This window comes from Tachypleus tridentatus, chromosome 5, assembly GCF_004210375.1.
Source record: "Tachypleus tridentatus isolate NWPU-2018 chromosome 5, ASM421037v1, whole genome shotgun sequence".
NCBI classification, from domain to species: Eukaryota; Metazoa; Arthropoda; class Merostomata; order Xiphosura; family Limulidae; genus Tachypleus; species Tachypleus tridentatus.
In genome coordinates, this window is record NC_134829.1 from 57953333 (window position 1) to 57979820 (window position 26488).

Consider the following 26488-nt stretch of genomic DNA (forward strand, 5'->3'; position numbering starts at 1 on the left):
TGTAGCTAGTCATAGTACACATGCTGATGACAGTAAAAAAAAAAAACTACAAGATTTTCACGATTTAATCGTTTTGTTGGATGTTCGGTTTCTGGTTTGATTTTTTTGAAATTTGGCGCAAAGCTACACGAGGGTTATCTATGCTAGCCGTCCCTAATTTAGAAGTGTAAGACTAGAGGGAAGGCAGCTAGTCATCACCACCCACAGCCAACTCTTAAGCTACTCTTTTACCAACGAATAGTGGGATTGACCGTAACATTATAATGCCCCACTGCTGAGAGGGCGATCATGTTTGGTGTGACGGGGATTCGAACTCGCGACTCTCGGATTACGAGTCGAGTGCTTTAACCACCTGGCCACGCCAGGCCTGGATGTTCGGAAATTCAATAGAATTCTAATTCAGTTATGCTACAATACAGAAATCTTCATGTTTTACAAAAGCAAAGTTTCTAGCTCTGACTCCAGTATTTAACATACCACTGGGCTGAAACGATATACGTGTTTTACTCGACTTTCATCAATACACCTGGGGTTCATATTTTTTAAAATTTTTATTTATTTTTTATGTTATTTACACATTAACATCTTCTGACACAAAAATTATAAAACTGTCGATGTGTTGTATTCGAATAATTTTTGTGAATAAAAGTCGCATGCGGCCCATGCGGACCCCAAGTAATATACAAATTCGGAGCTCTGTTCTTCATCAGGCATTATGAGTATGGACTCACAGGGGTTATCCATTGTGATAAACAGTGATTACGTATTTAGATCTCTCCTGAAGTGAAATAATGCACAAAACCTACTTCAGAGACGTCTCCAGGATCTCCCTGCAATGCAGAAAGGTGTTAAATCTACCTTTGTAGATCTAGGATTGTTTGACACAAGACAACATGCTGGCAAGATGTTCCAGCAACAAGAACACGATGCTATCTTTGCCCAAGAACTGCAGACAGGAAAGTCTGTCAAATCTGTAGAGCATGTGGAAACCATGGTTGCGCTGATCACCACCCAGTGTACTGTGTGATAAGTGTTTGTTAAATGATGTTGTTGTTGTTTTTTGAATGAAGCACAAAGCTACACAACGGGCTATCTGTGTTCTGCTCACCACGGGTATCAAAACCCGGTTTTTAGCGTTGTAAGTCCGCTGACATCCCGCTGAGCCACTGGGGGGCTTGTAAAATGACTGGTAAAAGATATGAGAGACACTTTATGTTCATTCAGAATATGTTTTGCAAACAAGTTGTCCAAAATTTGGCATTAGTTTAGCTCTGAACCAAAGTTTGATGCAGTTCGACCCCTCTTGGGTTCATTCGAACCCCAAGCACATTTTCGTACAATTTGGTGTTTTTTGTTACATTGTCGAGAAATCTGTTTCTTCATTCAGTATTTTATTAATGTCAATGATGACTATTTGTGTCTAAATATGAGAAAGTAGTTACACGTAAATTTCATATTTTGTAATAATAAATCACATATTATATACTTATGGTTCTCAGTCTTTCTTACACTTTATTTGCACAATGCTATGAGAAAGCACTATGCTAACTTTTCAACAACTGAATCATAGCTTCAACATTATGATCATTAAACATATGTGGGATCCGTATGGACTCCAGGTGAACTGAAAGGTATATATTTTAAGGTGTACTGATGAAGGTTAAATGAGCATACTAGTTCTGGTTCCACAACTTAACATTGTAACTCTTGTTCCAAAATAACACGTAAAGATGCAGGCCGAGAAAAACGTGTTTTATCCAGGATAACTTTATAATTCTTGTTTCAAGATAACACATACACAACACAGTTAAGGAAATCCTCACGTGTTTCCTAAGCACATTTTCAATCTGTTATTCTAAGATATCACGTATCACTGGGCCAAGTAAAATAACAACTAGAGATATAAACTCAGTTAATACATTATATTTAAGTATGCTATTCAGTCGTATTATTTAGACCGTCAACAATTCAAATTACGAACAAAGGTTTCAGAAGAACTGTTTTGGGCATAGCTATTAGAAAATTTGCCATTAATACTAAGTATAACTGCAAAGGTATGGCATGGCCTGGTGGTCTGTACAAGCGATTCGCAATCTGTGGGTCACGAGGTCGAATCCTCGTTTTAAAAATTATTGTTTCTTCTAGAGTAATAAGTATGAAAAGTATCTTGGTTAATACAAAATATATGTGTCCGTCAAAAAAGACTAGTGTTATAAGCCTACACTTACTGCTGAACCACTGTGGGACTAAAACGTTCATAAATCTGTCTACGCACTTCTTAATCGGGCGGAGGAGGGCAATTTGCTAGCAACGTTTAGTTTGAAAATTTACCCTGAATGACTAAGTGTCTCTATATCTAGATCAACATGTCCGCCTTTATGTCATTTTCTCAATAAATTCACCTGCTAGATCACACACGTCTTTTATCTTCGTTTTATATCCGGAGAGGGTTGGTTGTTGGAAGTTTATGTAATCGCTATGAAAGTACGTTCAGAGCTTTAATAAAGAAATTTTGAATAACAAAGGAACACGTGCGATGAATGGAACAATAACGTGCTGGGTTCATTAGTATTTAGTGTTGACTAAATTATGCATTCCAGAAGTCACAGTGCGATTAACATTTGTTGTAATATACAACAACAACAAATTGCGAGAAGTCAATGTCTTTTTTTTTCTCTATCGTACTGCTTAAATACTACATTGAATTTTACATTATATCTAGTTTTACATTATATCGTTTTAAAAGACACGAGAAAATCTCCACTTTTGGTGAAATCACGTCTTGTTTTTTTTAGCGTAACATATTAAGTATATCTGCAGGGCGTTAAGTCAGGCATTTTGTCGCACTGTTTGTTTGTTTTTTAATTTCGCGCAAAGCTACTCGAGGGCTATCTGCGCTAGCCGTCCCTAATTTAGCAGTGTAAGACTACAGGGAAGGCGGCTATTCATCACCACCCACCGCCAACTCTTGGGCTACTCTTTTACCAACGAATAGTGGAATTGACCGTCGCTTTATAACGCCCCCACGGCTGATAGGGCGAGTATGTTTGGTGCGACGTGGATTCGAATCCGCGACCCCCGGATTACGAGTCGAACGCTTTAACCTACCCGGCCGTGTCGGGCCTTGTCGGACTGAAAGTAAATATCAAGCGATTGCACTCAATATTCATTCATTTGATTTGATTGTTCCTTGTTAAGCACAAAGTTACACGCAATGGGCTATCTGCGCCGTGCTCATTGCAGGTATCAAAGCACAGTTTTTAGCGTTGTAAGCCCTCAGATTTACAGCTGGATTATTGATAAGTTCCAAAATACGAAACCTAACAGAATACGACGTAAGGTTAAAAAGAACTTGGAAGAAGTATAAGATTCACAGTTAAATCCCTGCACTAGACGCGGCACAAACAACTCATCCTACAGTTTCATGTATAATAGGAAAGAAGCAGTAATAACTTTCAGGAATAAATTACGGTTTCGCGTGAGTAATAAATTTCCCTTAAATAAACCCTACAGCACAGATAACCCATTATGTTGCATTGTGCTTAACTTAAAAAAAAACCAAAACAAGATAAACCCAATGTCAAGTCACTGAAAAAATTATCGAAGTTGTATGCTAAAAAAACAACAAACATACAACTGCTTAGGAACATTACACCAAAATCGCACCTAAAGAAATACACTTTATTACTGCTTTTAATTTTCCTTTTAATAAAATGGTCTAGTGGTCAGTTCGCTCGACTCACAGGTCAGAATTACCCGTTTTCGGACATTCTTGCCCTTATATAACGTTATGAAACGACGATGAAAAAGCAGCCCAAGAGGTGGCGGTGGGTGTTGTTTTGCTGCCTTCCCTCTAGTCTATCACTAACAAATTGGGGACGGTTAGCACAGATAGCTCTCGTGTAGCTCTGCGCGAAATTTAAACCAAATCAAACCTGTCATTCAGTTGTTAACATGTAACTGTTATTTGATAAACATATCAATCCATAGCATGATGTCTACTGGAAGATATAAACACCTTGAAACGAAACTGTAAATAATTTTATTTGTAAAATAATGACTTTTGTTTAACTTTTAAAACGCTTCATAATACGTATTGTATTTTTGTATATGATGTAATAAAAAACACATTAGGTGTGGAAAAAGATGCTGCCAAAACACAATTGCGTGTGTGACGTAAAAAAAATGAAATAAAAAACTGTTGACCAAACTAGTAGCTAAACTTACAGCATCAATAATAATTTCACAGCAAACAGGCATTTATTAGTTAGTCAGTCCGTGTCTTTTTTTTTTTTTTTTGCTCAACGTGGCTCATGATCGTGGGTAAAACAAAATACACGGCTTAGCTAACTGATGAATTAATATTTACTGTAAAATTAATGTCAGTGTTATAAGTGTAGTCATCAGTTTAACCGCCAATTTTGAGTTCATTCCGTTAAGTCACGCACTGAATAATTCTTAGGCCGTGACGTGTTTTTTTTTTTACACCTAACGTGTTTTTGATTAGATATCATGACGTTTTGTCAACACACACTAATAAACCACAACAAATAAGAAAGTGATGCTTTATAATTGTAACCCTATTATTCTGAACAAACTTATACTTTACAGAACCAATTAGACTCTTTAAAATATATGGAGGTAATTTGGCCACTGTAAAACAGTTTTAATAGTTTTTTATACTTACGCCATGGAATCTAGATTAACAGTTTCTTGTCATCAACTCATGCACCCTGTACATCAAGCATCTTTATTCACGTGACTCTTTGCGTAGACGTGTGCAAAATGCTTTCTTAAATTTGAATAATTTTGCATGTGTGGTATATGTTTATATCATATGCGACTCCTATTTTTAGATTGTAAAGATCTATCAGAGTACCGACCTTGTGAAAAAAAAAATCCGTAAATTTTAAATATGTTTTTCTATCCAATAAATTTTAGTACTTCTGATAGGAAGCAAAAGACAAGGAAGAAACTTAATGAATATTGGATATGTTATATTTCATGTATTTCTTAACGGATTGTCTTAAAATTTGGTAATGTAGTAAACGTCAGTAGAGCACATCCACTGAAAATGTATGATAGTTTGGATTACCATAGTTTGAGATACAGAAGGTAGAGAAATCGCTAAGCTATCACTCGTGTTAATAACACAGTATGTCGTGCACCATGTTATTTTGACCGCAAGACACATTACCACGTGCGACGTGTCTTAATAACATTTGTTTGTTTGTTTGTTTTTGAATTTCGCACAAAGCTACTCGAGGGCTATCTGTGCTAGCCGTCGCTAATTTTGCAGATTAAGACTACAGGGAAGGCGGCTATTCATCACCACCCACTGCCAACTCTTGGGCTACTCTTTTACCAACGAATAGTGGGATTGACCGTCACATTATAACGCCCCCACGGCTGGGAGGGCGAGCATGTTTGGCGCGACGCGGGCGCGAACCCGTGACCCTCGGATTACGAGTCGCACGCGTTACGCGCTTGGCCATGTCTTGATAACAAGGTGTACCATTTTAGCTTTTGTAACAGAAATTACTTATTGGTTTTCCTGTTCATCAGGGTTCTGTCCATGTTTTGCACTAAGATGGGTCAGGTTGATCTATTTCGCACTCTCAGAAATTAGTTTGTTTGCACTGTCACAGAATTCGAGGTATCAACCTATTTTACATTCTTGCTTTACTTACAGTATATTAATTTTTTCTACTGTCCAATACATGAGGTAATATTAACTCGTATATATTTCCACTAGTTTTACATGATCGTACTGTTAGTCCGTGTTCACAATATATTTCAGTGATAGGCACACACACAAAATCCTGTTTTGTTTACTTACAAAATATTTTCATAACAGAGCTACGTCTGTACCTAAGATTGAATTAGTCTCAACACTGTTTGGTTTGAGAGTTTATTATTTATGGTGATTAGAATGTTGAGGTTCACGTATTACGTAACTCTAGTTTGTTCATGGCTCATCACGTATTACGTAACTCTCTGGTTTGTTCATGGCTCATCACGTATTACGTAACTCTAGTTTGTTCATGGCTCATCACGTATTACGTAACTCTAGTTTGTTCATGGCTCACCACGTATTACGTAACTCTCTGGTTTGTTCATGGCTCATCACGTATTACGTAACTCTCTAGTTTGTTCATCAGTTCATAACTTTCTTATGTTATAAAACGAGTTACCTTAAGAGTGTCACCGACAACAATCAAGGAGCTTCTCCAGAAAACATATTAAAAACTTACATAACACCAGTCGTAGAATATGTCTGTATAACATGGATAAATGTATCATAATCATACATCAACAAACTACAGCAAATAAAAAACTATATTTTTTTAGCATTTTAAGTCCACATACATGCAGCTGTGTCCCTGGGGAACGATTTGGAGGGTCTGTGTTTAAAGGGGACGAGCCATTCAAACAAAAAAAAATTTAAGAGGTGCAGATAATTTAGATAGTGTGTGTGTGTTTTCCTATAGCAAAGTTATACCGGGCTATCTGCTGAACCCACCGGTGGAAATCGAACCTTTGATTTTAGCGTTGTAAGTCCGTAGACTTACTGCTGTACTAGCGGGGTACGTGTTAGATAGAAATATAATTGATTCTATGACAATCATACTTATTTTTATATGTTCGCTATTACGTGCTTACCAACATTAAAACTAACATACAAACTTTGCGAACTAAAGCATTTTACACTCCCCCCAGTGGTATGTCTTCGGACTTATACTGGGTTTCGATACCCGTGGTGGGCAGAGTACAAATAATCCTTTATGGAATTTTGTGCTTAATAACAAACAAGAACAACAACTAATTTTAGTGAGTACCAGGTGATCAAAATTAATAATACAATTGTTTTATTTATAGCATGCTTTAATTTCTAACTATTATTCTGAAATAAGCAGTGATTAAACTGGTTTCAGTTGTCTTTGTAAGCATTCTCTTTAGAACTAGTATTTGTATATTTCAGGTCAATAATATCAAAGGTTTTGTGTAAGATAATTATAAAATTTGCAAATGTAGGCCAGTTCCATAATGTTATTGTTTTCTAAGTGTAAAGCTAAATGGCGAACTATATGTACTTTGTCCACCATGGAAAGTCGAACCCCGAATTTTAGCGTTGTCAGTCAGTAAATCTACAACTGACCAACCGGATTACGCCATGCACGAAGTAATATTTGAATAAAAATAAAATTGTCTTACCCTTCCATCTGCTTCTGCCAGTGATGTTCCACATTTCCGACAGGCGGCTATTTTACAGTCTGCACACTGGGACATGGTTTCAGCTGTTAGCACAGTGACGTGACACTGTGGGCAAAGCTGTTGTTGCTGAGCTTGAACAGGGGGTGGCGCTGAAGTTGTTCCAGGTGTGGTTTCTTGTCGTGTTTGCTGTACTTTCCTGGAAAGTAGTGGTGTACGACATACGATTAACACAAACAAAATCAAACCGTTTACATTGTTTTTATCAAAAGTTTTCTGGATAAATTGTTGTTCTAACTTATAAAGGGTGAAGTTTTATTATTGTATACGTACAGTTACTCGACTCCAGACGTATTTTCTACAGGTATAATATCGATATGTACCTTCTGATAATGTATTCATGTTTAAAAAGTTTTATTAACCACCGAATGTGCCACGAAACACTAAAGCACTCAATCTTCGTCTGACCTTATTAACACTTACATAACATCCACCCTATTTCTCGAACGGATGTACATTCAGGGCAAACTGGAATAAGTAAGTACTGGAGGGCAAAGTTCAATCATCGTCTTTCATGTTTATCCTTGATAAAAGTTTCTAATAAAAGAAATTTAGGAGTAACTCAACTGACAAGATGACAGGAGTCAGAAAGGGTAAGTTCAGGCAATTTGTAATCTGAAAAAAAAGAAATTAGGGCGTAAAATGTTCAAATTCGCATTCTCGACCTCATACGTCGTTCCACTGCAGAAATCGTATAATACACCATTTAACAAAAGGAATGCTCTTCTGTGTTAAAACAAATAATATAATATTTTTATTGCGACAATAAATAAAGTAATAATCCAACAACGATCTTCTTCTAGTGAAAAAAGAGAAAATAAAGTGTGTGTGATAAAGGCTATCCATAGAAGTTACTTATCTAAACAGTTATTTTGTTTAATCGCAAACTCTGTTATGAGGTTACAGCTATCATGTTTGACACGTTAATGGTTAGAAACGGATTATTCAACTGGTCTTCAGATATGGCGACGACATATTCTGATTTTATTTTTATTTAAGTTAATGAATCTAAATAGAAACTCAGTCTCTATATTTTGTATCGAGGGCGTTCAAGTAGAATAAAACTAAAGCAGATTGGCTTCAGCTTATTTTTTAAGCAAAAGCCTACACAAAGGGCTATCTGTTCTCTGCCCACCACGGGCATCGAAACCCGATTTCTAGAGGTATAAGCCTGCAGACGTACCACTGTGGGGCCTGACTCAAGCACTGTCATTTTTTGATTTCCTTCAGTTCTTCAGCGACGATCGATCAGATGAATTGATTAGTAAGTAATGTGATCTCTGATCAGACATAATAATTAAATAACATGATTTATTAGCAGCTGAATTCAATGCTAACGAATCAAATGTCTAAGCTTCTACAATGTGAAAATAACAAAATTTCTTTCTGGAAACTTTATCATATTAAGTGGAAGTTCATAAATCTACGTAATAATGTTTAGTAGTGACGTCTTTAACCGCGTCCATGACGTCAGTTAATCTACTAGTGGTTTTCCGCACATTACACAGTTACATTTACTTTATAAAGATTTCTTTACCATACATTATAAAAAACTGCAATACATATTGATCTGGGTGCATTGTTGTTATACGTATCATCTATACATAAGTATCCGATATTACCTACACATATATGCGTACAACCTATGTAATACAAAAAACTAATTAATTGAAATCTATTATGATTAAATTTTTCACCAGTCTTCAGAAGATGGCTAGCAGTGCAAGCTTTCAATCTCATTAACTTGTATATAAGGCCTACAAGAGCTCCGAAGTAGCGCATCTGTCTGAATGTAATATACGTTAATCTTGTTAGAAAGGCATTTATGATCAATACTTGGTTAAACTGGAAAGAAAAAAACTCTATAAACAACAAGGAAATTTATGGGGTTTTTTCTGTAGAATTCTTAGCTATTCGTCGATGAGGTCCCAGTATTGTTTGTTTCTTTGTGTTTTTTTATTTCGCGCTCAGCTACACGAGGGCTATCTGCGCTAAACATCCGTAATTTCGCAGTGAAAGACCAGAGGAAAGGCAGCTAGTCATCACTATCTACCGCCAATTCTTGGGATACTCTTTTACCAACGACTAGAAGAACTGACCATCACATTATAACACCCCAAGGCTGAAAGAACGAGCATGTTTTATGTGACAGGGGAATTGACCAGTGAACCTCAGGTTACGAGTCAAGCGCCCTACCCAATAAAGAAAAATAGTTAATTATTATCAGTCTTCAAACATATTGTTGGTATGAAAATATCTTGTAGTCACTGCGAGAAAAACCTATACACTGGACAGGCGAAGTGAAGAAAAAGTGTCATTGGACAATATTCGGTCCTTCGCATTATCTATTGGCACAATAGCAAGTCTTATCGTAATAAAATTTGGATAAATAGCCAATCAAATTTCTCTAGCATAAGGAGTTACATCCCATTATAACTAAGATGTCTACCTATAAGATAAATTTAAAATTCTAATATTTTGTTTTAAAATAATTATTCAATTACAAGTTTCATTAAATAAGGGTTGAACTTGATGAAGTAGTTTCACTGTAGCGTAAGATTTACATTAATTTCTTTGTGTATTTTTGTGTTAAAAAGTCTTAAAATATCGAGAACAAACTATTTTAATTGTCATATGATAATTGGTAGAGTTTAGACTGAAATGAAATATTTTATGACGAAGGTTAGCATGCTTTACATTTGAAACACGATTAGTTTAGGTTTTGTTATTCTCTTCAGAAAATACTAATTATTTTAACAATTACTATAATTATTATAATTCTAGTTGATATAATTATGGTTATTAAGCTTGTCAATTGAAAAAAATGTTAAAATCTACACAAGCATGACTTCAAAGAAAACAAAGTTTGTTCCATACGTTCAACTGAGTGGTTATATAAAGTCACGAAGACAGACAATTGACTTGTGAAATTCCCACGTAAAATTAGAAACAAAACGTAGGTATACTAAGTCCGGAATTGGAGGTAAGTTGGGAAAGATATGATTGTCATCACATACATTGGACAAGAATATCAAATGAAAGCCCCAAACATTAATGTAATCTAAAAATAGTTCTCCGCTGGTACAGCGGTAAGTCTCTGGATTTACAACGCTAAAACCAGGGATTCGAAAATCCTCGGTGGACACAGCAGATAGCTACGCATGGCTTTGCTATAAGTAAAACGCAATATAAAAATAAAATATTTATTTCTTACACAAACACGTACTGGTTTCTGTTGTTGTGTTTGATAATACAATAAGCCAGAATCCACAACTTTCAAATAACTTTATCTGTTGCAGTGAGAATAAATAGGTTTTTATGCCAAAGACACGACAAGAGACGGAAGGATTTTGCCAATGTTGTGTTTTCAGGTGTTATTAAATGTCCTTACCTAACATACCAATGTTCATCATCACTATAGATCTTCTAGTAGTAACTTATACAAACCACAGCATCATTTCTAAGCTTGGGTATAACTCACATTTTCTGGGAAAACAATACAGAGGTTTTTGTGATGGCGAGAAACCCACTTGAAGTAACAAAGTATTCTCAAGACAGCTGGTATGGATATTAAAACTTTAATTAGAATAAAAAGTACAGAACAACGTTTCGACCTTCTTGAGTCATCTTCAGGTTTACAAAGAGAGTTGATGTAAGATGACCTAGGAAGGTCGAAACGTTGTTCACTGCTTATTAATAAATATGTTAATACCCATACCAATAGTTCTGAGACACAAACGTACGACTATTTACGTCCTGTTCATTAGAATACTGACTAAATGAAGAACATCTCCACGAAGATTTAAAAACAAACAATCCGAATGTCTTTGAAGAAAATTATATTCATTTGTAGCTCTAGAAGGTTAAAATGTGGTGTTTTTAAACAATTACACATGCGAACACTTTAACACACTTGAAAAATCATATTTCTGTTATCTTAATAAACATACCGAAAATAACGTAATTAACCATTATTAAATATATCACACAACACGAATTAAAAGTACCGTGATTCTGTTGTCAAAACAATGCATTATTTTCATTTTTTTAAAAAGGTGTTATTACCGCCAACTGTTAGTTCTCTTTTAGATTTATACGCCCCCCCAGTGGCTCAGCGGTATGTCTGCGGACTTACAACGCTAAAAATCGGGTTTCGATACCCGTAGTGGGCAGAGCACAGATAGCCCATTGTGTAGCTTAGTGCTTAATTCAAAACAACAAACAACAACAACTTTTGGGATTTATAGAGCATCGATTATGCATTCAGCGTACCTTAGCTGTAATTATTAATAATATTAATTTATTTAAAAAAGCATTAATATATGTCTGAAATGAAGTACACATTTTATGAATTAGGACACGTTTGGTTGTAAGAGGTCAAAGGATATCTAATATTGTTATTTGTAGCTGTAGATAAACACATAAACTATATTTACTACTGTACTCAAATCGCAGTTCCTTCGGAATATTAAATAGTATAATACAAGAGACTTAATCATAAAATTGGAAAAATTGGAGAAAATAAGTACTTTATTGAAATACGCCTTCATTATGATAGTCAGCATCAAACACATTGGTAAATATATATACTATTATCAATTATTACTTCACTTGTCAACGACTCAATTTGTAAACCTTATTTTTCGATAGGTTAAATTACTTTATGAAAAGTCTAATTATTTGATTTATTGAAATAAAAAAACAGGTTAAAATAATACTTTATTCGTGTTTTGTACTATATTCAGGTACAGGCGTTTCAACACGCATTTCAATTAACTCCCTTTAGACAGAAACGGAAGGTTTCAAGTGACATGTCATGCGCAATGTAACATTTCGTAAACGCTGTACTGAGCATCTGTCTGATCCTAGCAGCTCCATTCCAACACCGGTGCTAGTCTTACGGATTAGTACGGTGATCAATAAATGCATCATGTGCCTCTGATATGCTCTCTCGAGATCAACAAATTTATTTTTTTTATAATAATAATAATAAAAAGGACGCCACAACTGATGTGCGTTCCAGCAGAAAATATTTTACAGAAGTCTATACATAAATCATTTGTGAGAAATGTGTGAACTTGGCGACTGCCCTTTGACGATCTCGCGCTCTATTACAACGCTGATCCGCTTTGCACGCGCTTCACTCATATTATAGCACGTGCTCGCTGTGAATTTAAGCTCGCTTCAAAACGCTTAGTTGATTCCTATCGTATTTCTTCTGCACAATTTGAAATGTTACGGAATACAAGAGGATTGTAATAAAACATATTATTAAGATTCAATGAAAGGTTATTTTAGGGTTTGGAAGAAGTCAAAGTCCAGAGCTGTTCTTATATGTAAAGGAAATATATGTTACAATAATGGATGTATCGTTAAATAGTTACATCGATTTCAGCCTTTAGAAAGCACCAAATCATGTTAAAAAAAAAAAAGTCGGAGATTTCGATTTGAAAGTAATTAGGCCCCGGCATGGCCAGGTGGGTTAAGGCGTTCGACTCGCAATCTGAGGATCGCGGGTTCGAATCCCGGTCGCACCAAACATGCTCGCCCTTTCGGCCGTTGGGGCGTTGTAATGTGACGGTTAATCGAATTATTCGTTAGTAGTAGAGTATCCCAAGGGTTGGCGGTGGGTGGTGATGACTAGCTGCCTTCCCTCTAGTCTTACACTACTAAGATTGGGACGGCTAGCACAGATAGCCCTCGAGTAGCTTTGTGGGAAATTCAAAAACAAACAAACAAACTATTTTATGTATAGCCAAGTTGAGTTCACTAATTCATGAAACGTTTGTTTAGTTCTGTATATCACGGAACCAGGATGTTCATTGTAATATTACGAAACTTCTATCTTCTTATCAGTCTTAATACCCTCTAAACCCCACAAGAAACCCTTCAAAACTGTTATTCAGGTTCCTTTCGAAGATTTACTTTCTCATTAAAAGTTAAGACATTTCCTCTATCACGGTATTAAAACGAGTTCCTGAACTGCTTAAAAACATAGTAGGAACAGAGCACGTAGCAGTTTTGACTGTTTCGACTATACCAATGCTTCGAATGTGCTCCTTTGTTGAGTAGTACGTTGGCATTAGAAACTGGGTTTCGATACCCGAAGTGAGCAGAGCAAAGATAGGCTATTGTTTAGCTTTGAATTTAGCTTCAAACAAACAAACGAAACTCGAAACGTCAGCAAGTAAATGTTGCGAACAGAAGTAAGTTCAGTAAAAGACCACGAGTGGTTGTATATATTTGGGTGTGAATGGTTTGTGTCTAAATTGGTTAGGTGGAAATGGTTAAATTTCATTAAATGCTAGGATTATACTGACGTTCTTAATAATGTTGTATTGTTGTTATTAATAACGTTGTATTGTTGTTATTAATAATGTTATATTGTTGTTATTAATAACGTTGTATTGTTGTTATTAATAAAGTTGTATTGTTGTTATTAATAATGTTTTGTTGTTATTAATAACGTTGTATTGTTGTTATTAATAACGTTGTATTGTTGTTATTAATAATGTTGTATTGTTGTTATTAATAACGTTGTATTGTTGTTATTAATAACGTTGTATTGTTGTTATTAATAATGTTTTGTTGTTATTAATAACGTTGTATTGTTGTTATCAATAATGTTGTATTGTTGTTATTAATAATGTTATATAGTTGTTATTAATAACGTTGTATTGTTGTTATTAATAACGTTGTATTGTTGTTATTAATAATGTCGTATTGTTGTTATTAATAACGTTGTATTGTTGTTATTAATAATGTTGTATTGTTGTTATTAATAACGTTGTATTGTTGTTATTAATAACGTTGTATTGTTGTTATTAATAATGTCGTATTGTTGTTATTAATAACGTTGTATTGTTGTTATTAATAATGTTGTATTGTTGTTATTAATAACATTGTATTGTTGTTATTAATAATGTTGTATTGTTGTTATTAATAATGTCGTATTGTTGTTATTAATAACGTTGTATTGTTGTTATTAATAATGTTTTGTTGTTATTAATAACGTTGTATTGTTGTTATTAATAACGTTGTATTGTTGTTATTAATAATGTAAATTAATAATAATTAATTTGGCAGCTTTAAAAAAATGATACGTGGTACATATTGGCTAAAATTTCTGAGTGCATTTGGACGTGCATTATGACGCAAATGGATTACTCCACGTGTTATGTTTGTCGTTTTATTTTTACGACGTACTTAGAATTTCACAGCTTGAATCAATAAGGTTTCACAATAATGAACAATTAATAATGTTTTGTTGTTATTAATAATTAATCAAATGGCTGACTAGTATGCCACGTAGATTTTGTGCTCAATGTAAAGTTTATATTAAAGTTGGTGATAAAGCCCTTCATTGCTCTGGTGAGTGTCAAAAATGGTATCATTTAAGATGTAAGAACTTAACTGAACAGGATTTGGAATATTTAAATGAAATTGGGAAAAGTTATGAATGTGATTTTTGTATGAGAAAAGAAAGTTAAGCCTAAATAGTGAAACTCCATTAAGAAGGACTGTGTCCATTTCGTTAGAGGGGGAGACAGTTAATCTTGTTGAGAATAGTGAGCTTGATTTAAATATGGGGGAGGCAGATATGAAGTGGCTTAAGACAAAAGTTACTGAAATTTTGTCAAGACTTGATGACTTTCACTTAATTAAAGTAAAGGTCGAAGAATTAGTGACTTCCTTTCAATATTATTCAGAGAAGGTAGAAACTATGAGTGAGGATATCACAACTTTGAGAGCTGAAGTTAAGGAGTGTAAACAGGAAAATAAAACATTAAAGCATGAAAATGAAGAATTGTGGAAGGAGATGGCAAGTTTTCGGAGGAAGATGTGTGAAGCGGAACAATATTCTTATAACTATAATGTTTTGATTGGAGGTATTCCAGAGAAGCCTAATGAGAATTTGCAAGAAGTTGTTGAGAAGATTACAACTACTTTTGGGGTTGACTGTGCTCCTACAGATATTGACACTGTTCATCGTATAGGAAAGAAAACAACTGAAAATAAGAGTCCGAGACAGATTGTTGTTAAGTTTTGTCGTAAGCAAATTAAATTTGATCTGCTTAAACTTAAGAAAACTAAATTTCGCTCTCTTAATACTAATGATATTAAGGTCTGTAATGAATCTTATCCAGTTTATGTTAACGAACATCTCTCCCCATATTATCGTGATATTTTCATGCAAGCAAAACGAAAACAGAAAGATCTTGGCTATAAATTTCTTTGGGTATCGAATGGTAATATTCTTATTAGGAAATCAGAAACTACTCAGCCCATTGTTTTACGTTGCTTGATTGATCTTAATAATTTATAAATACTGCAATGGCTGATGATTTTGATGATATTGTTGGTGTTACACCAACTTTGTCTTCTTTCTGATTTACCAAATGTTTTTTCTGTTGGTCATTTAAATTTAATACATGTTAATATTCGAAGTCTTACTCAAAATTTTGACCAATTTCTTGTTTTTTTACAATCAAGCATTGTTAAATTTCATATAATAGCTTTTTCTGAAACTTGGTTTGTTGAGGATGGATTTGTTTCCTTTCGATTCCAGGTTACTCCTTTTATTCTTCATCTTCTGGTCTAAATAAGGCTAGTGGAGTGGCAGTTTTGTTAAATTTGAGATACTGACTATGATAAAAGAAGTGCAGTACATTAAGTCTGATGCTTTAATTTTATTTTGTATGATTCAAAATAAGAAATTTAATCTCTTTGTTGTTTATCGATCTCCTAGATTGCCTGTATTGAAATTTATTGATGAGCTTTCATTAGAATTGAATTTATACAAATATGATATTAATATACTTGTTGGTGATTTTAATATAGATGTTTTGGCATTTGATGATGTTTGTTATAAAATGCATATTTTAAGTTTTTGTCTGAGAACAATCTTCGTATTATTATTTCTTCTCCTACACGGATAACCAATGTTACTAATTCTTGTATTGATCATTTTTTAATTAGTGGAAATACTATTAAAATTGTTATTCTTATATTGTTGAGAGTTTTTTGACCGATCATTTTCCAATTGTTTTATGTTTAGACATTTTATCGGATCTAGAACATGTCTCAAATGTTCAAAAGATTAAGTTTAATGAATTGAGTTCTTGTTTGAATTTTTCAGATTGGTCCTGTGTTATGAATTGTTCTGATGTTAATGTTGCTTATGATAATTTTGCTGAAGTGTTAACTGATTGTATTCAAAGTTGTACTACTACTGTTTCTGTGTCACGAAAGTTTAGAAAAATTAAGCCATGGATTACCAGTGAATTGGTTTTGTTAATGATTAAAAGAGATAAGTTAAAAAAGAAAGTACATCAATTTCCTGATGATATTTATCTAAAGATTAGATTTAAGTGTTTAAGGAATTATGTTGTTAGCTTGACCCGTAAGACTAAATGGACTTATTATCATAACCTGTTTAAGAATGCTAAAACTATTAAACAGAATTGGAATATTGTTAACTCTATTATTGATGTTAAAAAAAAAAATAAGAAATTTTGTAATTTTGGTACTACTGATTTATCTGATTTGAATTATTTTTTTGTTAATGTTGCTAAATCTACTTGCTCCAATCCTAAATTTTGTTCTCAGGGCATGCCTCCTGCTCCTTCTTCTTCTTGTTACCTATATCCTGTTACTGTATCTGAAACTATGAATAATATTTTCTCCTTATCAAATTCAGCTTCTAATGGTGTAGATGGTGTTTCGGTTAAGATTTTGAAAGCTAATGCTAATCTTTTGCACCAATTTTGACTTTTTTAATTAATTTATCTTTTACTCAAGGGAAGTTTCCTAATGCTTTAAAGTTATCATTGGTCATTCCTATTTATAAATCTGGTAATATTTCTGATTTTACGAATTATAGACCTATTTCCTTATTAATACATTTCTCTAAACTATTTGAAAAATCTATGAAGATTAGAATTTTATCATTTCTTGATAGACATTCAGTTTTGTCTCCTTCTCAATTTGGCTTTCGGCCTGGGCTTGGAACGGAGGTTGCTGTTGCTAAACTTGTGGGAAGTATTACAGAAGCTTTAGATTCTGATCTTCATCCAATTGCTGTTTTTCTTGACTTAGCCAAAGCTTTTGATTCTGTTAATCATAAAATATTGTTAAATAAATTATCTTATTATGGTTTTAGAGGCATTGTTTTGATTGGTTTTTTTCTTACTTTCACAATAGAAAGCAATCAGTTTGTATCCATAATAATTATAGTGATTGGCTTACAATTAATGTTGGAGTACCACAAGGTTCTGTTCTGGGTCCTTTATTATTTCTCATTTATATAAATGATATTCTTTACCAACAGTTTTTTGGAGATATCCAAGCCTATGCCGATGATATTGCTGTTGTTTATAGTAAGCCAAATCTAATTAATGAAGCCATTATTTCTAGTGATCTTAATAAAATTAAAATTGGCTTTTCTGTAATGACTTATCCTTAAATATATCTAAATCTTTTCTTCTTCAGTTTAACCTTTATGGTGTCATTCCAGCTTTTCCTTCTATTTTTTATCATTCTAGTGATTGTCATACTTACCCTAATTGTAAGTGTCCCAAATTGACTCAAGTTTCCTCTGTTAAATATTTAGGAATTATTTTAGATCGAAAATTAAATTGGCAATTTCATATTAATTCTTTAGTTAATAAATTAAAATATAGTTCTATGCTAATTTTGAACTTAGTCATTGTGCTCCTTATCATATTTTGTTAAGTGTATATTATGCTCTCTTTCAATCTTTCTTACAATATTGTATTTCAATTTGGGGTGGCACATATAAGACTTTTTTAATTCCTATTCACAAGTTGCAAAAAAGTGTTTTCTCTCTTATTTTTACTCATAGGCTTGATACTGATTTCAGTAAATTTAACTCCCTCTTTCATATGATAAACTTTATTTATATTTTTAGCTTTATCTACATTGCATGTTTCTTTTAATAGGCCTTTTAAAGTCACTTCATATTTTACACGACTTCAATCTTTTTTTCCAATTAATGTACCCACACCACGTAAAACAGTTACACTTCATCAATATCTTTATTTGGCACCTCGTATTCATAATTTTATTCCTTATAGTATAAGATCTTCTATTAATCGTGTTAATCAAAAGAAATACTTAAAACAATGGATCTTAAATACTGATGATAATATTCTGGGAACTTTATATTGATTTTGTAAGTTTTGATTTTACATTATTATGTGTTTAACCATCACAGGACGAGTTAACTCTTTGTTGATGGTTTTATATTGATATTTGATTTTTTGTGTCTAATTTATTGCTTAATAAATTTATTATTATTTATATATTATATTATTTATTATTGTTGTTATTAATAACGTTGTGTTGTTGTTATTAATAATGTTGTATTATTGTTATTAATAATGTTGTATTGTTGTTATTAATAATGTTGTATTGTTGTTATTAATAACGTTGTGTTGTTGTTATTAATAATGTTGTATTGTTGTTATTAATAACGTTGTGTTGTTGTTATTAATAATGTTGTATTGTTGTTATTAATAACGTTGTGTTGTTGTTATTAATAATGTTGTATTATTGTTATTAATAATGTTATATTATTGTTATTAATAATGTTGTATTGTTGTTGCTTTTTCAAGTGATAAAAACTTAGGAACTAGGAACACTTCAATGTAAAACCAGGAATTAATGTAAAACCATTAACAAACAATTATCCTTCTAGTGTTACACTAAATTAGGGACGATTAGCGCAGATAGTCCTTGTGTAGTTTTGCGCGAAATTCAAAACAAACCAAACCAAACAAACAATTCTTTCATTTCATTGCTTCCAAATACAAGTAAAAAGCTGAATAGAAACTGCCCAACATGGCTAAGTGTTTACGGTGCTCGACTCCTAATCTGAGAGTCGGGGGTTCGAATTCCCATCACGCCAAACATGCTCGTCCTTTCAGTCGTGAGGACGTAAAAAAGTGACGGTTAATCCTACTAATTGTTGGTAAAAGAGTAGCCCAAGAGTTGGCGGTAGTCGGTGATGACCAACTGCCTTCTCTCTAGACTTACACTACTAAGTAGGAATGTTTAGTACAGATAGCTCTTGTGCAGCTTTGCGTGAAATTCGAAAACAAACAAATACAACAGAAACTTCAGGATTTTACAGCGGCGTCTCTTCGAGTGGTCCCCAGCTAGTACAGCGGAAAGTCTACGGATTTACAACGCTAAAATCAGGGATTCGATTGCCCTCAGCGGACTCAGCAGATAGCCCGATGTGGCTTTCCTGTAAGAACACGCACGCACACACTCTTGGAAGGGCTATAAAGACTTATTTTGTAAAAAAGGAACTCATCTATTTATTCTTTATGGCTTGGATATAACACGCAATTTACGCCTGTGAATGTAAATTGAACGTTATTAGTTTTACTGAAACAATAAAATACGATCCATAATTTTGTGAAACTTTATTGATTCAAGCTGTGAAATTCTAAGTACGTCGTAAAAATAAAACGACAAACATAACACGTGGAGTAATCCATTTGCGTCATAATGCACGTCCAAATGCACTCAGAAATTTTAGCCAATATGTACCACGTATCATTTTTTTAAAGCTGCCAAATTTATTTTCGCTAAAAATAGTAAATGAACGAGAGTGGCTTCCATAATAACTTCTGTCATTTCAATCGATATGCAATATGCACATTTCCTCTTACGCGAAGAAAAATAATTTTGATCACTGTTTCAGTAATTGCTATTAATTTAATTTATTAGTTTAATTATTTAATTTTTTTCTCGCTGAAAAATAAAGTTGCATATATACACACTCATATCCACGTGCATGTAACTGTCGAATTGTTGATTTGTTTCTTTTTAAATAAAAAAAAAGTCGTATTTTAAAGCTTCTTTGATGAAAGTTCGCGCAAAGTTACACGAGGGCTATCTGCTATTTAGCAGTGATAGCCTAGAGGGAAGGCAACTAGTCAATACCACCCACCATCAAATCTCAGGCTACTCTCTTACCAATGAATAGTAGGTCCGTCGCACTGTAATGATCACACGGCGGTGACGGGAATTCGAACCCCTCATTCTCTAAGATTACGATTCGAGTACCTTAACCAGCAGATCACTAATTTTTTTACAGTTCTCGTTTGAGCTGATTTTTTGCTGTATCGGAGTATCTTTGTGTTTAACATTCCTCAGTTTTTAACTGTTTTAACTTATTATTAACTCTAAAACACGTGAGTCACAGAACATAATGCTGCAGTGCCTGAGTATTGTACGTGACACAGAGCTCGGTTTACTCCATATACAGTTGATGCACGTGAACGTGGCAAAAGGAAATGGTTGGTTTACTTTGACGTACGGGATTGGAAGAGAGCTTTACACGTGACGCTCAGAACGAATCATGATAGGCTGAATTCCCTTCACTCGAGAGAAAATGTAAACCTACGATAACTAAAACAATTTTTCATTACCTATTATAACGACTTTCGAAAAAAAAACATTATTCAAATAAGCGTATCTATAAATATAACTAAAATACTTAAAACATAAAAAAGGCTAAGATAGAAAACAAGTAGTCTGACAGTGGCGAAACTTATAGCGCTAAAATTGCGGGTTCCATTCCCGCTGTGGAAACAACGTAGATGGCTCATTATGTGACTCTGCACTACAATCAAAATAAACGATTTCAAATAAAATTGAACTTGGGTATTATAAGTTAGAGCATTCTTTACAACTCTTCAAAATTACCTGTATTTATCCCGCTTGTGGCGAGGTACGAATGTTTTAGATGCTAAAATGGCAAAAATAATGAAAACTGGTATACCATGATCATAGAATACGGTTTTGAATAAATAAAACAATGAAATAACTCAAATATTATAACAAGATGGTACTTTGACTTTTATATTTCCATCCACAGAACAACTCTGTAGAGGAACGTCCAAACACAAACGTCCAAATGTTTGTACGGTCACATAAATAGCAAGATATAAGGTTGTCGTGTTACAGCACCGACATATTTTACAGAGCAACGTGAACGCGCGTGAAAAGGATGTTTCTCGAGAACTCGTTTGTTGGGTTTAAAAATTGTATTTTCTATTACCAGGGTTATGAAACTAATATACAGCCGCGCGTGTTGGAGATTACATTCCAACGAATTTCTTTGATATATTAGGATTTAAACTATTACACACCTAATTTAAGTGGCGCCTTTTTAGTCTAGGAGATTACTAATGATATTTTAATCATTATATAGTTGATCTTGCTTTAAAACACTTAGCACGTGACAATACCTCTGGTGACGTTATTTCAATAATGTAACTGTTTTCGAAGTTTCTTAGATAAAATATTTTGCATATATTTATTAACACTGTACGCAAAAGGTTCTCATTAGAACTATATCTGAAGCGCTTTGGTTTGAGCATGAAGCGATAACTGTAAGGGCTTTAAAATAGAATGTTATTAAATCCATAGATAACGTTACTTTAAACACTGTTGTGAATTGTGTAATGTATTATATTGATTTCTGATTTCATTCGTCGTTTTGCTATTTCAGAAACTTACTCACATTATATACTTAGTTCCTCTATAACATTGGTTCTGTTCTGGACACTTTCTTTTATTAACTTTTAAGGCTTTTTAACATAAAGATTTATTAAAGTCACGATGTTTCATTTTCTTGTTTTTGTACGAAATAGAGACAATAGGAGTTACAAACTTTTAGGCTTAGCTAAAACAACTACATCTGGATTACGTACAGTGTCACACGTATTGCGATTGTCTGTTTTGTGAGGCTAATGATTGGCTAACATGAGAACAGGTACACTTATTGTTATATAAACCATCTCCTCCATTCAGCGTTGCATTTTGTAAGTGCTAATCAAACCTATCGTATAAATCTAATACAAAATTCTAAACCAATCACCTTCAGACATTATATCCTATAGCTTCCAAGCCCTTTTGCAATTTCATGGTAAGCAAGCTAGGAAACAGCTGACAGGAAAATACAGACAACGATTTATCACAGTGATTCCGATATGTTTATAATATAAAAGTAAAGCTCTAATATCAAAATTAATCAGCGAAACTTCCTGACCAAACAAGTTAAAAACTCTGGAATATCTGTTCACGTTTCGTAAGCTAAAAACTTCTCATTTCATTCATTGTAGTTTTGTTTTACGTTAGGTACGTCTTAACTTTTAAATAAGAAAACCAAACTAATTTAATTGATAATAAAATATTGCTATAACAAAGTCACTACAAGACATCGATATAAAAAACAAATCATACTTTGGTATATATGATATAAAATATATTACTTCTCTCTTATTGGATTTATTAAAAAATCAAGAAAATATATATGCATATGTAAAAAAAAGAGTCGTTTAAAGTACTGGGCTATCGACCTGATGGCTCATACAATGTTAACAGGTTGCTGGGGAGCTTTCGAATTTTCTTTGCAAAATTATATTTCATTTTAAAACATATGAATAATAAAAGCTACATGGCCGGCAAGTTTTCAAATTTACTTTTATATTCAGGTAATTTCAGTAACAAAGATGCACGACTGCAGGGTATTCAAATGGTTTTCGATGCGTCATTTTTCATAAAATTTATTCTGCCTTACAAAAATGTTTTCCACGATAATAGACGCACGATACAATAGGTGGATGATCCGTAACAGTAAGTAACTTCAGTAAAATAAACTTGTCTACTTTCTTGACCGAAATGTTATGTTAAACTGCATACGATAATATTAAGAAACTTTTTGAAAACATTTCGTGTTGAATACGGAGGTGGGTTGAGGTGGTGGGTGGAAAACACATAGTAATCCTGTATACTACACCAGTAAACGGTTCTGCGTGTATAACCAGTATTCAAGTACAGTCAATGAAGCTACGAGAGACTTGTCTTTATTCACTTGATAGCACAGAGACCTAAAATAATATTTTTTAAATGTGTTTGTCCAGGTAGAGAGGCTCGGAAATCACCATTTAGTTGTGTTTACGACTCAGTTTTCAGCCTTATTTCTTTATCCCAGTTAGTTTCAATTCTCTTGTATGTAAGATCTGAAAGTCAGAAATTGTACGCGTTTATTGTCTTTTGTAGTACTGAGTACTTGTATATATAGCAAAGTTACTAAAGCTATCTGGTTCCTTTTCTATATTTAACCTGGCAACCAGAAGGAAGATAACCACTAAGCAGCAGCCTGTCACTAACCATCTACAACAAGAAATTAACCATCACTCTTATAAAGCACCATTAGCTTGAAGTTCATGAATATTTTGTGATGTCGTACAGATTCGAACCCGGCTCACCAGCTCTGAAATCCAGAGCTCCACCATTTTGAATTTCAGCACAAAGCTACTGAGGGCTATCTGTGCTAGCTGTCCCTAATTTAGCAGTGTAAGACTAGAAGGAAGGCAGCTAGTCATCACCACCCACCGCCAACTCTTGGGCTACTCTTTTACCAACGAATAGTGGGATTGACCGTCACATTATAACGCCCCACGGCTGGGAGGGCGAGCATGTTTTGGCGCGACTAAAGAGCAGCCCAAGAGTTGGCGGTGGGTGGTGATGACTAGGTGCCTTCCTCTAGTCTTACGCTGCTAAATTAGGGACGGCTAGCACAGATAGCCCTCGAGTAGCTTTAAAGTGAAATTCAAAACAAACAAACAAAGCAAGATTAAATAGTACACAGTAGTTAAAAGTATTTAGGGAATTAGCTTTCAAGTTCCCTTGTTTTAAATTGCTAACAGAGTGTGTATTGACAAAATATTAAAGAGATATATAAAAGTCCAAACTCAATGGTAGACAGATCAAACAGTCCAATCAATATTTAACGATGCATTATACTCCTGCTACAAAAATTGATGATTACGCTTCTTTGATATTTAGTTCTGTATTACTATTCCTGATTAAACTACAAAGATGAAACACGGAGATGTGTTGAAAGAAAATGAAGACACTTACTTTCTGTGTTTTTCCAAATCCTTGTCCATGTGCTCTGCCTGTGCCATCACTGATAAGATTTGTGCCCTTTCTGCCTCTGAAAGGTCACTGAGGTCAACTTCCGGAGCTGCTGGGGTCGTGACTTGAAGCTTTGTCGCCATCTTTGTTTGGTGTGACATAGTTTCCAAAGTTCCAGGTCTGCATGGTGGAAGCTGAGAGCCTTGAGGTGATGACCCACCCATTGGAACAAACCCTGGTCTCACACGTGCTTGTTCTTGACCAACCTGGTCTGTGCCTTGTTCTTGACTTGCCTCGTTTCCCATGTCTAGATATTATTGTTAAATGTTTTGTTTGTTTTTTTTCCGTTGTTATAACAACAGCATAGCAACTGTGCACTAATGATTTGGTAACAGCGAGTCTAACTAAACAAACTTAAACCGTTTTATGTAAACAACTTTACTAAAGATTGGGGCATCCTACAGACTGAGAGCTTGAAACACAAGTTAAGGCCAGAGCTTCGTCAACGTGACAGAACAATAAGCCATACTTTCAATTATTAACCGCGCTTATTGCTCAATATTTAAATAACGTTAAGGACATAGTAGTAAATTCAAAGAAACTTTGCGTGGTTTATAGCGACAGGCGAGGACCGTTGTTACTACAGAAGACTTTTCAAATGGCTTTGAAGCTCTGAAGTGAGACAGTGTATCGACCACTGTCTATCAGCAGCGACTGCAGTGATAATGATGAAGCATACCATAGAACTTCTAGGTTTATATACCTGACCACTGTTCTCCATGAACGACGCGAGCAAGTGTCTATATTTTACACTCGTAACAACTCGAATTTATATCTTTAGAATAAAGAAAAATGCTATTTAACTGTCAGCCACGATAGGGCGTTATTATCTGTGGTTACTTTATTTTAAAGGGAGCTTTAAGATTTTATGTTGTAGTAAAGTTATATACGGGTCTCAAAATGGGTTGACGTAACAGAACTAGACTGATGTAAAATAAAAAGTAAGCGCTTACCACGTTCTAGGAAGTTCAAAAGCGATCGACAGAAAGAATTATAAAACTGCGACTTTCACGAGTACAGCCCCTGTAAAGAGTGTTGTACAACAATACTATGCAGCCCGAGATTCGATTTTCCGTTTCTCTTTCCCCGTCTCTTGGGCCTTGCCGCAGAGCATGACGGCAGTGAACTGCAAACCCACACAGACACTTTCCACTCGCGTGCGGTAGCTACCCACTTGCTTAAAAGGGGTGGGAGTGGCATTTCTCCAGTGTTAGGTTAACAGAAGAATCGTTGAACCTAATTATCAAAGGAAGTCGACGGAATATTCCAGATTATCAAACAACAAACAAGAACTGTTTTCATTGTTGTCAACATTTTATTTTCTTACGTTAAATTTTCTTACCCTTTGGGGTGCGAGATAGCGTTCCAGGGGGTGCGAGATAACATTTGTTTTGGCCATCTTCACCTTTATTCTTAAATAAATAATTACTGTGAGGGGTGCGAGATCATATTAAATTTTTTTTAGGGGTGCGGGGCATAAATAAGGTTGGGAACCACTAATATAGTTAGTCATGGGAGTCGATAACAGAATTTTTCTCCGAGAACATTTGTTAGAATATTATAATGGTTCACAGGTCTATTAAAACACCGCGGAACATTGTTATTTAAGTGTTGTTTTTTCATATTAATAAACTTAAAACGTGAATGCAGTAATTTGAAAAATATATTCGCCTGTATCATGACACGTATAGTACTTTAAAATTAGTTTGTCCGCGAATATAACAACACTCTTCTTAAAAGAGACTTAACCCTTCGTCTTACAACGCCATCTATTTGTTAGTTATCGTAATGACAGTCAAATATATTATAATTGTTAAATCGATAACAAATATACCCTGTGTTTCATGAATAGAAAGAGTTAATTATGTGTGTGTGTGTTGTTTTTCTTATTGCAAAGCCACACTGGACTATCTGCCGAGTACACCAATGGGAATCGAACTCCCGATTTTAGCGTTGTAAATCCGTAGACTTATCGCTGTAGCAGCGGGGAACAAGAGTTAATTAAGCAAAGTAAACGTTAAATGGTTAGATTAACTATTTAATTAGATGAACATCACAATCAAAAAGGTTATACTAGCATAAGCCCCGAGCGTGGCCAGGTGGTCGAATCCCCGTGACATTAAACATGCTTGCCCTATCAGCCGTGGAGACGTTATAAGAGTAACCCAAGAGTTGGCTGTGGGTGGTGATGGCT

General features: G+C 34.3%; 1 protein-coding gene across 1 annotated transcript; it reads right to left on the minus strand.

Annotated features, from left to right (window-relative positions):
- Positions 1-767: 767 nt before the first annotated feature.
- Positions 768-25403, minus strand: LOC143250375 (uncharacterized). The gene is made up of 3 exons (XM_076500820.1): positions 24238-25403; positions 7216-7411; positions 768-830 (listed from the first exon to the last, which is right to left on the minus strand). Exons 1-3 carry the CDS (start codon positions 24537-24539, stop codon positions 768-770), a joined length of 561 nt encoding a protein of 186 aa, XP_076356935.1. The 5' UTR covers positions 24540-25403.
- Positions 25404-26488: the final 1085 nt, after the last annotated feature.

Coding starts and splice junctions, on each gene's coding strand:
- LOC143250375 (XM_076500820.1), bottom strand. CDS start 24,539: ATGGGAAACGAGGCAAGTCAAGAACAAGGCACAGACCAGGTTGGTCAA. Junction 7,412..24,237: donor GATTTGGAAAAACACAGAAA/GTAAGTGTCTTC, acceptor ACTACTTTCCAG/GAAAGTACAGCAAACACGAC. Junction 831..7,215: donor TGGCAGAAGCAGATGGAAGG/GTAAGACAATTT, acceptor TCTGCATTGCAG/GGAGATCCTGGAGACGTCTC.